The sequence below is a fragment of the Asparagus officinalis genome, chromosome 4, assembly GCF_001876935.1.
Source record: "Asparagus officinalis chromosome 4, Aspof.V1, whole genome shotgun sequence".
NCBI classification, from domain to species: domain Eukaryota; kingdom Viridiplantae; phylum Streptophyta; class Magnoliopsida; order Asparagales; family Asparagaceae; genus Asparagus; species Asparagus officinalis.
Genome location: NC_033797.1, coordinates 131,289,232 through 131,300,676, shown reverse-complemented (window position 1 = coordinate 131,300,676; position 11,445 = coordinate 131,289,232). Strand labels below are relative to the sequence as shown.

Below are 11,445 nucleotides of genomic sequence, written 5' to 3'. Positions count from 1 at the left end.
CCCTTAAAACAAACTCGTAAGCATACATCACTCATAAGAGAAACAAAGAAAACAGAACTCCATACAATTACACCAAGAAATACCTTTCTATACTCCATGTTAAAGAAACTTTGTATAAACACCTCAAACCTGTAAACTGCAAGTTGGACGCAATGAAGCCAAACATTCTAGCTTCCCTTTGCCCTTCTTCAAGAACACCTGAAAGCTCCTGAATGATTTGACATGCTAGCTATTTTACCTTCCCAATTCCCTCTTATGTTGTGGTACGAACTCAGGGAATATACATAATCTCCTAGACCATTCTCCATTACAACAATGTATCAGATATCTTCGGAATAGAGCTCAATTTAATCTTAAGAAAGAATTGAAGCTTCAAGAATGAAGAGTCCACGCTTGGAGGTACGTTCCTGAATATAGCATCATTTCTAGCAGCACATATCATATAGACACAAGCAGCTAATGAAGCCTGTTAGAGATGGTAAATCAGAATTGCATAGCTTTATTCATCTACATAGGTCTATATATAGGAGTACATAACACATATGGGTAATAGGTTAATGGGCCTAAACCCAATAACCCAATACTAATGTTAGTCTACTAATACCAACACTCTCCCTCAAGCTGGAGCATATATATCAATCATGCCCAGCTTATTACACAGAATGAACAACACTTTAGGTGAGGTAGCTTTAGTGAGAATGTCAGCTAACTGTTTTGAAGACGGAGTGAACTGAAGAGAGATCACTTTCTTTTCCCAAACATCTCTGACAGAATTACAATCAACCTTTATGTGTTTAGTTCACTCATGAAACATTGGATTCTTTACAATATAGATGACTGACTGATTATCATAATACATAGGCAGAGATCCAGGTTGAGTAAAACCAAGCTCAGTCAACAATTTCTGCTACCACATCATCTCACGGACAGTGTGAGCCATAACTCTGTATTCTGCCTCTGCACTGGATCGAGATACCACATCTTGTTTCTTGCTTCTTCAAGTTACCAGATTTCCTCCAATAAAAGTACAAAATCCAGAAGTAGACTTCCTATCTCCTATGTCTCCTGCATACCCAGCATCAGAAAAAGCAGAGATGTGTAAATGACCATGTTTCTTTTACATTAATCCTTTTCCAGGGTAGCTTTTAACATACGCTAAAATCCAGAAGTTGATCTACCTTACTGTAATCTGGCTCTGATACCATGTTAGAGATGGTAAATCAGAATTGCATAGCTTTATTCATCTACATAGGTCTATATATAGGAGTACATAACACATATAGGTAATAGGTTAATGAGTCTAAACCCAATAACCCAATACTAATACTAGTGTACTAATACCAACAAAGCCCTTAAAATTTGAGTCGACTCCTTTGCCACTCCATTTCCTGGAAATCCAGGGTATTGACCTGGTTTAATGACAAGGCATATGATGCGCTAATATATAATCAGTAGTTTTCAGAGACAAATTTTTGCTTACTCAAAAAATAAGTGATCTCTAGTTTCCTCGACATTTCCACAGAGAAAACATAGAGGGCTAATCTGCAAACCCTTTCTTAATAATTTTTTTTGTTTGAAGTCTATCATTGAATGGAAGCCAGAGAATATACCAGGTCTGGGCAAGCTCGTTCTGTTCCACACAAGTTTCCACCATTGAACTTCGGGAGCAGTTGAACATACACTTTAATAAGTAGCTCTAGAAGAAAAGGGTGGGGAGGGACCATTCTATACTATACCATTATCCCTCAACTCGATAATATGAAGAAATTTAGGCCTGAGCTTCAATATTTTTCTCAAACTTCACGACTGAGGGGCTTTGATTGGTATGGACAACAAGAACCAAGAGTCAATTCCATTCTCTCGTAGTTCTACTCTATTGCTTTATATATGTTGGAAAGGGACTAGTATCGGTGCTGAATTATCCAAACCGCTAAAGCAGAGATTTGGTGATACTTCTTTGTGTCTTTGGACATGGCCTGATGTCAGAGGAGCCTGTCAAGGGGCAGGGTTATGCCCAAAGTTGAAAAGCATATTCTATTGAGCCTATTGATTTCATTCTCTTTCTCGAAGTTATTATTACCATTCACCCCTTCCCTTCACAATTGGTTCTACATTATGAAATAAAGCATAATAAACACCAAGGTTTTAAATTTCGGTTATCGGGAATTTATCGGACGGCCAAAATTCTTATCGGATAGCGGAAATCGGGGATATATCGGGGATAAGTAGTATTTATCGGAGTGATATACTAGATGGTGTATATATATAATATAATAACTAAAAAATATAATCTAACCATGCTTAATGAAATATAAACATACCAAAATGTAAATCATCATGTTTAGAATCACTAACCAATTGTAGAAAGCAAAACTTGCATCTTGACTGCACGATGAAACCATTCGATTGCATAGCCTTACTTATCGGCCGATAATCCCGATAAAAAAACCTTACTTATCGGCCGATAAGTATCGATAACGCCGATAACTCCCCGATAACTTGCCAAAAACGATAACCGATTAAAAATCCAAGTTATCTTATCGGAGAGCTCCCAAATCCGATAACTCGGCCGATAATATCGATTATCGGCCGATATTTAAAACAATGATAAACACATGCCAAGGCAGTAACATGTCATTTATCTCTAGGAGCTACGTCATCTTCGGTCTGGGATTTATTTGACCATCAGGAGACCTTTCTACTGATAGCCCTCTGTCACGCCCCAAGCCCGTGGGCCCTATTGGTGCATGTTAGCTGTGGGACCCACCGAGAGCAACTCAATGTTGGCTAAAATCCACTGCTAAAATGCTAGCACTAGTTGTTCTTTAGTCTTAGGTTTTCTCTATTTAAGCCACTAAAAGTTCTTCTCAGTAGTCTATGTGGAACTAAAGTGGAGGTGTCATATCATCCCACCTTACAAAGACGACGTCCTCGTTGTCTCGACATGATAATTGACACATCCCAACATCACTTGCCAGGCGATGTGGATTCTAGAGGTGGCTCCCACCGCAACCACAAGATGTACACTTAGCTCCACATTTTCAGCTGGCTAACGGCTCTGATACCATTTGTCACGCTCCAGGTCTGTGGGCCCAGGGCGTGACACTCTCTGTCATGACTCCCCCCCCCAAAAAAAAAAAAAAAAACCCAAAAAAAGAGAGTAAAAAATGCCCGCAATGTTATTTGGGTACAAGGAAGCATATGCTTACATCCTTTTTTTCTCCCACATCACAAGCTCTGTAGTGTGTGAAGGTAAACTAATGCTGGAGGAGCCTTCTTTAATGCCTCAATGAAGGTCAAGTCCTCTGTTGGTGTCATGCCCTCAAGCTTGGGTCTTCTTTCTATTACTCATCTCTATGTTTGGGACTATTGTTTGTCTCCGTTTCTGACACCCTACTACCTGTGTCCATGTTTGAGATCTTACTGTTATCTCCATTTTGAGATCTTATTGTCTGCCTCCATGTGTGAGACGAAACATGTTCACAATCTTTTGGATATATAGGTTACTACTTTTAAACAACCATTGCATCTCATGCTTCACGAAACATACCCTTAACGTTGTAGGTACATCTTTTCTCCATAAGCCAAGCAATCACCTCTTACAGCTAGCCGTCCATTTCATTGACCAACCTTGGAGCAACTTCTCTGGAATATTTTGGTTTCAGGTGCCTTTATTTATGCTACTCTGTGACGGTAGCTGGTGCATGTTGAATATCATCCACTACATACAATCCACATGTCAATTGCTGGAAATTGGGAATTTTAGAAGAAATATTGAAGGTGGGGTTTTAACGGGCACATGTTAATAACAACTGAATTAAGTGAGATTATTAAATAACTAGAAATGGTGGATTCCATCATCAATTTCGATATATACTATTTTATAGACAAAATATGCATTCACATTTTAAAGTCTTATATTTTTATGTTAACCTCACGTGCATTTGTACATGCCCAATTATTTAGTGTAATGACAATCCCTTGTAAACTTCTGGTATTTGTGGCCCTTGTTGTTATGTGTTTTGTTGTCGTAGTGGGTAAGCTGCACTATTCTTAGTGTTGATTTTTATGAATTTATACTAGTTATGATGCTTTTATTTCCATTTAGTGTCGTTTTTATTTCAAGTTACTTTGTCAAATATTTCAATTTGTCCCGTTATATTGCAGTCGGCAATTTCTCATTTATATTCGTGCTATTTGATTTATTTTGTAAAAATATTCATCCTTGGCAATAGATGTCAATCTCACCTTTCTCACCTTATATATCCATTCAATTGGTCAAACTTTTTTTATCTGTATTTTATTCTTTCTTAACTTGTGTTGTCTATTCAGCTTAGACCACTGCTTAATAGCCCCTTGGCAATTCAAAGTTTTCCATATGTTTGTATTTCTATTGTTGACATCAGTTGAGTTCCTAGTGCATTGTTTTTTTAACTTTATTTTGTTTACTTTAGCATTATTATTCTGCCAAACATTTATTGATTAGTCACTTTTTTGGGGGTATTTTTCAGGTGTTTATTAATACAGAGCTGTATGCGCGGGTATCTATTGCGGTTCTATTCTACAAGCTAGCTGATTCTGTTAACAGGGAAGGGAAACAGAAACATGAAGATTGTCTTGCTGCACTTGATTGTGGAAAAACATTTCTATTTGAGCTTCTTGATTCTGCGGTATGTGTTAATTACTTTCCTTTAGCCTTCACAAGAATGGTGGTGAAGCTCTTATCAATAGTTTATAACATGTAACTGAATTTCTCCTTAAATCTCACTCTAGAAAAGAGAATAAACTTAGAGTTATGCAAGGTTTCTTTTCTGATATGCTCTCTGCCCATCTGCAAAGAGCTAGCGGACTTTCTTGGGTAATTTTGTTAATGTATAGTAGGATTGTTATGAAGTGTTGATTCTGACCTTTCTTAGTGGCTCATGGAAAATATAAATAATAGTATGTTTGTTGAAATATATTTTTAAATGAAAAATGGCTGTGGAATATATTTTTGCAGTGATTGTATTATAAATACCAGAAAATTTCTCTGAAGTTGTTTTACTGGTATTTGTCCAGCAATAAGGTGTCCCCTTTATGCGATAAAAATCGCTTAGTTTGTTTCTGATATGTTCTCTACCCTTTCAGCCAAAAGCCTTACGAACCTTTCCTGGAAATGTTTCCTTAATGAATACTAGGACTTTTACTTAGGATTCAGATTCTAATCTTTATTGATTTTGGCTCTTGGAAGATATGAATAATATATATATATATATATATATAAATTTTGGAATATATTTTGGTAATTATTGCATGATAAATATAGGAAATTTTTCTAAAGTTATTTTCCTGATATCGGTCCAGCAATAAGGTCTGTCCTTTTTGCAGATATGTTTATAAGATCATAACTGCACTTCATTTGAATAATTCTAACTACTATTGGAAGTGTGTTATTGTGGAACTTTTAACTAGATTTGCTGCTTGGAGCAGTCTTCTGTTCAATTGGGATATAGTCAGTTTGGTGAACAGGCGGAACACGAAATGTTTACTTATATTTTGTGTTGAAATGTTTAAACTCGTGCTTCCTTTTAATAGTTGTAAGGTAAGAATAAGCATTGTCTAAGGTGCATCTGAAGTAACAGTATTCTAGTTAGGTATAAGACATATGGTGCATTAATTTGTATATTCTGGTGCAAGTGTGACCTTGGATTCAAACTGCGATTTTTTTGTTGAGCTTTTTTCATCCTTTGATAATCTTTGAACTAGCCCCGTTCTGAATATTCATCTTAGATACCGACATATTAGAATAAAGGCGATATACAAAATTGTTCAAATTATCGAGGTATAAAACTTATGAGTCATACTATAAAACTTTGGGAGAGGGTAATTGAGCAAAGACTAAGAAAAGGGACGAGTATATCTGAAAATCAATTTAGTTTGATGCCTGAGAGGTCTATGGAACCTATACATATTTTGAGACGGTTGATGGAGAGATATAGAGAGAAGAGAAAGGATCTACATATGGTTTTTATCGATCTAGAAAAAGCTTATGATAGAGTGCCTAGAGAGGTAATGTGGTGGGTGTTAGAAAAGAAATATGTATCTAGTATATATATTGATGTGATTAAAGATATGTATGATAGAGTAACAACTAAAGTAAGAACTAATGAAGAAGAGACTAAACCATTTTCTATTACCAGATATGTATGATAGAGTAACAACTAAAGTAAGAACTAATGAAGAAGAGACTAAACCATTTTCTATTACCATAGGTTTACACCAATGGTCAGTTTTAAGTAAGAACTAATGAAGAAGAGACTAAACCATTTTCTATTACCATAGGTTTACACCAATGGTCAGTTTTAAGTTATTATCTTTTTGCATTAGTTATGGATCAACTTATTAAGCATATTCAGGATGAAATCTCATGGTGTATGTTATTTGTCGATGATATAATATTAGTTGATGAAACTAGAAGAGACATTATTTCTGAAGTAGAAAGATGGAGACAATCTCTTGAATCTAAAGGTTTTAGAATTAGTAGAATAAAAATAGAATATATGGAGTACATTTTTAGTAAAACTAGGAAAGAGAACCTATGGTACATTTTGATGGCCAATAAATACCTAAAATTAATCATTTTTGGTATTTGGAATCAATCATTAGGCATGATGGTGAATCGAATCAAATCGGGATAGTTAAAATGGAGGAGTGCTTCGGGAGTCTTATGTGATCGTAGAATACTAATGAAACTAAAGGGAAAATTTTATAGGACAGTTATAAAACCAATTATGCTTTATGGGTTAGAGTGTTGGGCAATTAAAAGACATGTGCAAAAAATAAGTGTAGCAGAAATGAGAATGTTGCGATGATATTGTGGGTATACATTAAAAGATAGGATAAAACATGAGTGCATTCATAGTAAATTAGAGGTTGCGCTTATTGTGGATAAAATGAGAGAATAGATTAAGATGGTTTGGTCATGTACAACGGAGACCCCTTAGTGCACCGATTAGGAAAAACGATAATATTAGAATTAATGGGGCTAGGAGATTTAGAGGTAGACCTAAAATGACTTGGTTAGAAGCAATTAAGAAGGATATGATTAAGACTAACTTAACAGAGGAGATGACCCACAACAGAATGGAATGGAAAAATAGGATTCATGTAGCCAACCCCAAACATTTAGAATTAAGGCTTGGTTGTTGTAGTTGTATGGCCCATTTTGTACGCTTAATATGATGTCAGTCAGTGGAAATCAAAAAATTTCTTTTTTCGTTTGGGAATTTTTTCCATACGTAACTTAAGGCTGAACCAAATGCGAAAGCTTAGCTTCTTGACATTGAGAATGCATTTAAAGGCAAAAAATGGGATTGTTATGTTACCTGCTGTCTTCCTTGGTGAAATGTGTTTGGGCTTCCTTGTTGAAATGTGTTTAGGTTTAGGCAATACAGGCCTGATATATTGTTAAAGAAGTTAGTCGACGAAACTGTATTTAACTAAGAATTGACCAATGATTGGAGGGTAACCAGTTTGGTACGCATTTGTAAGAACAAAGAGATGTAAAGTTAGACAAACTGTTGTCCAATCAAGCTTATAAGCTATACGATGACTGTTTGGGGAAGAGTAAATGACACATCAGAGAGGGGTTGTCTTTGACTCTTTGCATAAGTTATGGATGCCCTTACTATTTAGAGGACCATGTCTTATTAATTATGATGCATATTGTTTCCTAATAATCTTGTATTGGTTGATACGATGGAATTCAAAATGGAAAAGGGGAACAAAGGTTTAAATTTAAATATTTGAAAATGGAGTTTGTAGAGTGTAAAGCTGCAAGAAGGAATGCCTACGTGGGACAAAATTAATGGCCTGGAATTATATGTGAATATCAACTCTTTCTACTTATGACCAATTGTCCATCATGATGATTTGAAGGATGCACTCATGGACCAAATCTGGTTGGAACAAAATGGAGAATGCTTTGGGAAGTTTTATGTTGTCAGTTTGTCATATAATTCCTGTGGAATTGAAGAGAAAATCCTATAAGATTACAATGAAATAAGTGACCTTTTATGGTCATAATTGTAAAAAATCAAGGGGAAAAACATCTACAGAAGACGAGTGTAGCATAAAAAAGAATGTTGTGATGGATTAGAGACACTTTCTTGAATTGCAAGGTGCTAAAGATAGATTCGCTAGATATGAAATGACGGGGAGCTGGTTTAGATGGTTTGCACATGTGCAATTGAGGCTGATAAGTGTGCCTGCTGGGAGTTGTAAGATCACAATTAATAGAGCAAAGAGGATGCAAAGTAGGAATAAAAGATATGGGCAAAGGGAAAAAAGATGGGGGTACTTGCTGAGTTAACCTAGGACACAACCTTTGACGAAGATGAACAAAAGAAAACATAACTTGGGGCTAACCTCAAAACTCTAGGCTAGAGGAATTGTTTACATGTTGTTTTGGGTCACTTCTTGGATGTATTTATTTACCATGTAGAGGCGGGTTGCGTGCGCGTGTTTTGGGTTGGCTGAGGTGAGGTTTGGAGAAGGGATTTGACTAATATAGCCTTAATTTATTGTCTTCAAATTCAACATGTTGAAGATCTATGAACATGTCACAGTGTGTAATTTCAATAAAGTATGTGTACTAGCATTCGCATTTAGTCATTGAATTGTTTAAAATTGCTTTAAATAATTCATTCTAGTAGTTATGATGATATTGACATTAATAACTTGCATGCTTTAAGAATAATCAAAATGCTATATTTTGTTGTAGGAAAAAAAGCCCATTCTTGTTCCTTATCCAATCCCACTCACTTGGCATTTAACTAACAAGGAACTTCACACTAGGGCTATCCTACGCGAGACATTCTTCTCGTATTTATCTTACTGACATGCTATGTTGCATGGGTGCGGGTGCGGGTGCGGGTACGGACATGGTTGCGGACACGAACACGGTAAAATTTTATAAGTTAGGATACACTAACACGGCTATATACATATTAAAATTAGTAATGTATACAATGTCAATATTGTTTTTCATTAACATGTTATGAGAACTAAAATCCTTATACCATATTTAGGTTTTTTTGATTGAGTAGATGGTCAATTGAAATACTACTTGTTTTTTTAACTAATACCCAAATGACCCATTAAAATCATATTTATGAACTAATTATGTGCTAAAACGAACCTGTCTTGAGTCCAACGAGTTGCATAATTTGAGGCGAAGTATACGATATACATCCAAGAAGTGAATCACGAGCCTTTTAGGCTAAAGCATGTGTCATAATTGAGTACTTTTTTAAAAAATGTATGTATATTTTCAAAAAGTGTCCACATGGCTGCATGAAGTGTTGGACTTGGATATGGGAGCCTAGGTGAAGTGTCTGGGAAACCTAGCTGACATGTGATTCACACTAAAGTTGTGGCCTAATAGTAAAATTTAAAAATGATTATCTAGGGGAGAAAAGAACCAGTAGATGCTTGGCCTTTGCCAAGAACAAAAAGTCACAGAGCCAAGCATTGAGCTTAAATTTATCATCTTCCTCTTCCTTTTCTTCTTCGAGAAGAAGTGATCTTTAATCCATCTGCTTCTTTGCTAATCAGAAGGAAGCTTTATGCAATGTCAACAGGTATCTTTTATTTTTGTTATCATTCTAGTTATTATGTAGGCATCCACCTGCTCTCAATGAATTCATATTAAGACTTCCGCTCATGATCTGATTAGCATGTAGTGATTATGGTTAATTCTCATCATGGTATTACCACTCTTATATCTTTAGGTTACTGTTTTCATTTTTACATAAACCACAATGAACTTTGGAATCAAATAAACATTAGTACCTATTGGATGTCAATGATAAACATTTATCGTCAGCATATTTGGCTTTTCTTTTGCTTAAGTAACAATTAAGGTGTATATTGAAGTACCAAAACAAAAAAAGTTGTAGCAAAGCCCAGGTTTCAGGCTTTTTATAATTAATTTTAAACCTCCAGTGCTAGGTTTTCCCCTCTTTTTGATGGAAATCATTAGTATTAGTTAAAAAAGCCATTTAGTCTGTATTTATTTTGGATACCTGTTATTGGTTCTTTAACTGTTTGAAACAGGTTAATGATAAAGACCTTGCAAAGGAGCTTTACAAAAAGTACAGTGCAGTGAGTATTTTTCTCGCTTGGGCCTATGTTGCTATATGCTGTTCCATTTTCCTCGTATTGGATAATGTGAAATTTGAAATTTATTTGTTTCACTTAGGTGCACAGACGTAAAGTTCGTGCTTGGCAAATGATATGCATACTGTCCAATTTTGTTGATAATGACGTTGTTGAAGACGTCACATCTAAATTGCACATCTGCTTATATGTAAGTTATCCATTGTCAGCATATGTTTCCCCTAAATATAAGTATTTATAATTACTCCAATAAAACTTCACTATAATGGCCATTTTGTTTCTATATTATCGTAATGAATGTGTTTTTTTGTCATTCTATGCTAGATTGTTATAATCTACATCTGTAATAACTTCTCAGACGTAAACAGGAAAAATATTTTTAAAAACCATGTTTAATATTTAGTTATGGATTTCGACCCGCTTTTTATTTATTTACACATTGTTTCATCCACGTCAACAACATTAGATGGAACTGGGTTGATTTAAAAAATGAAGTTTCTGTTATCAATTCGTGTAAGTAGCAGGTGTCACTAATTGCAAGGGTTGGCAAGCCAGCATGTACTGTTCCTCTTTGTAAGTTTATGCAAAAGATGGTTTGATCAAGTTGGTCTAAGATAGTTTATTGCAAGAGTTGGATTTATTTTGGCAAGTTGTACATCTGCAGGAGTCAGATTCTAAATATCCAATCCTGTATATTTAGAATGACCATAATTGCTTAAGGTAGACAAAAGAAAAAAGTACAATCATATATTTTTATGCAAAGCGATTCGAACCCATGCTTTTTCAAGGGAGAGCCTAACTGTGGCACCTTAGACCACTTGGTCACAAGTATAACTATTGTAGAAAGATTGAAAGAGAAACAATATACGGGGTTGCCAACCCTGTGAATCCTGATGATTATACTAATAAGGGGGAAAAGTCTAATTTTTTTAAAGGTTGACTCCCTTTCAGCCTATGCCCGCCCCATAATAGAATGGAATGGAAGAATATGAGTCATGTAGATGACCTCAAATATCTGGGATAAAGGTTTGGATGATGTTGTTGTTGTCGTTGACTCTTGTTCAGCCTACATTGCCGACGTGGCCTAAAGTGGGTCAAATTTCATAAATAAATAATAAAATGACTTATTATTATAAATTTGTCCTAGTTAAAACCTATTTTTAATTACACAAAATCAAAGGCCATATTAGTGTTTGAGGATTTTAATTGAGTGGAGGGTTACAATAGCAACCTCCCCTCCCACCATTTTCGAAGTAACTATGTTAGTTGTGTGTTCAGTTTTTTGGG

At 35.4% G+C, this 11,445-nt stretch overlaps 1 protein-coding gene across 5 annotated transcripts in view; it reads left to right on the top strand.

The window, feature by feature from the left end:
* LOC109838845 (probable methyltransferase TARBP1) overlaps positions 1 to 11,445 on the top strand; it is a 53,829-nt gene that overhangs the window by 29,954 nt on the left and 12,430 nt on the right. For all 5 annotated transcript variants that reach the window (XM_020407270.1, XM_020407272.1, XM_020407273.1 and 2 more), the window contains 3 exons: positions 4,512 to 4,670; positions 10,096 to 10,143; positions 10,241 to 10,348. In XM_020407270.1, the coding sequence (XP_020262859.1) occupies positions 4,512 to 4,670; positions 10,096 to 10,143; positions 10,241 to 10,348 (315 nt within the window). The remainder of the gene's footprint in view (positions 1 to 4,511; positions 4,671 to 10,095; positions 10,144 to 10,240; positions 10,349 to 11,445) is intronic.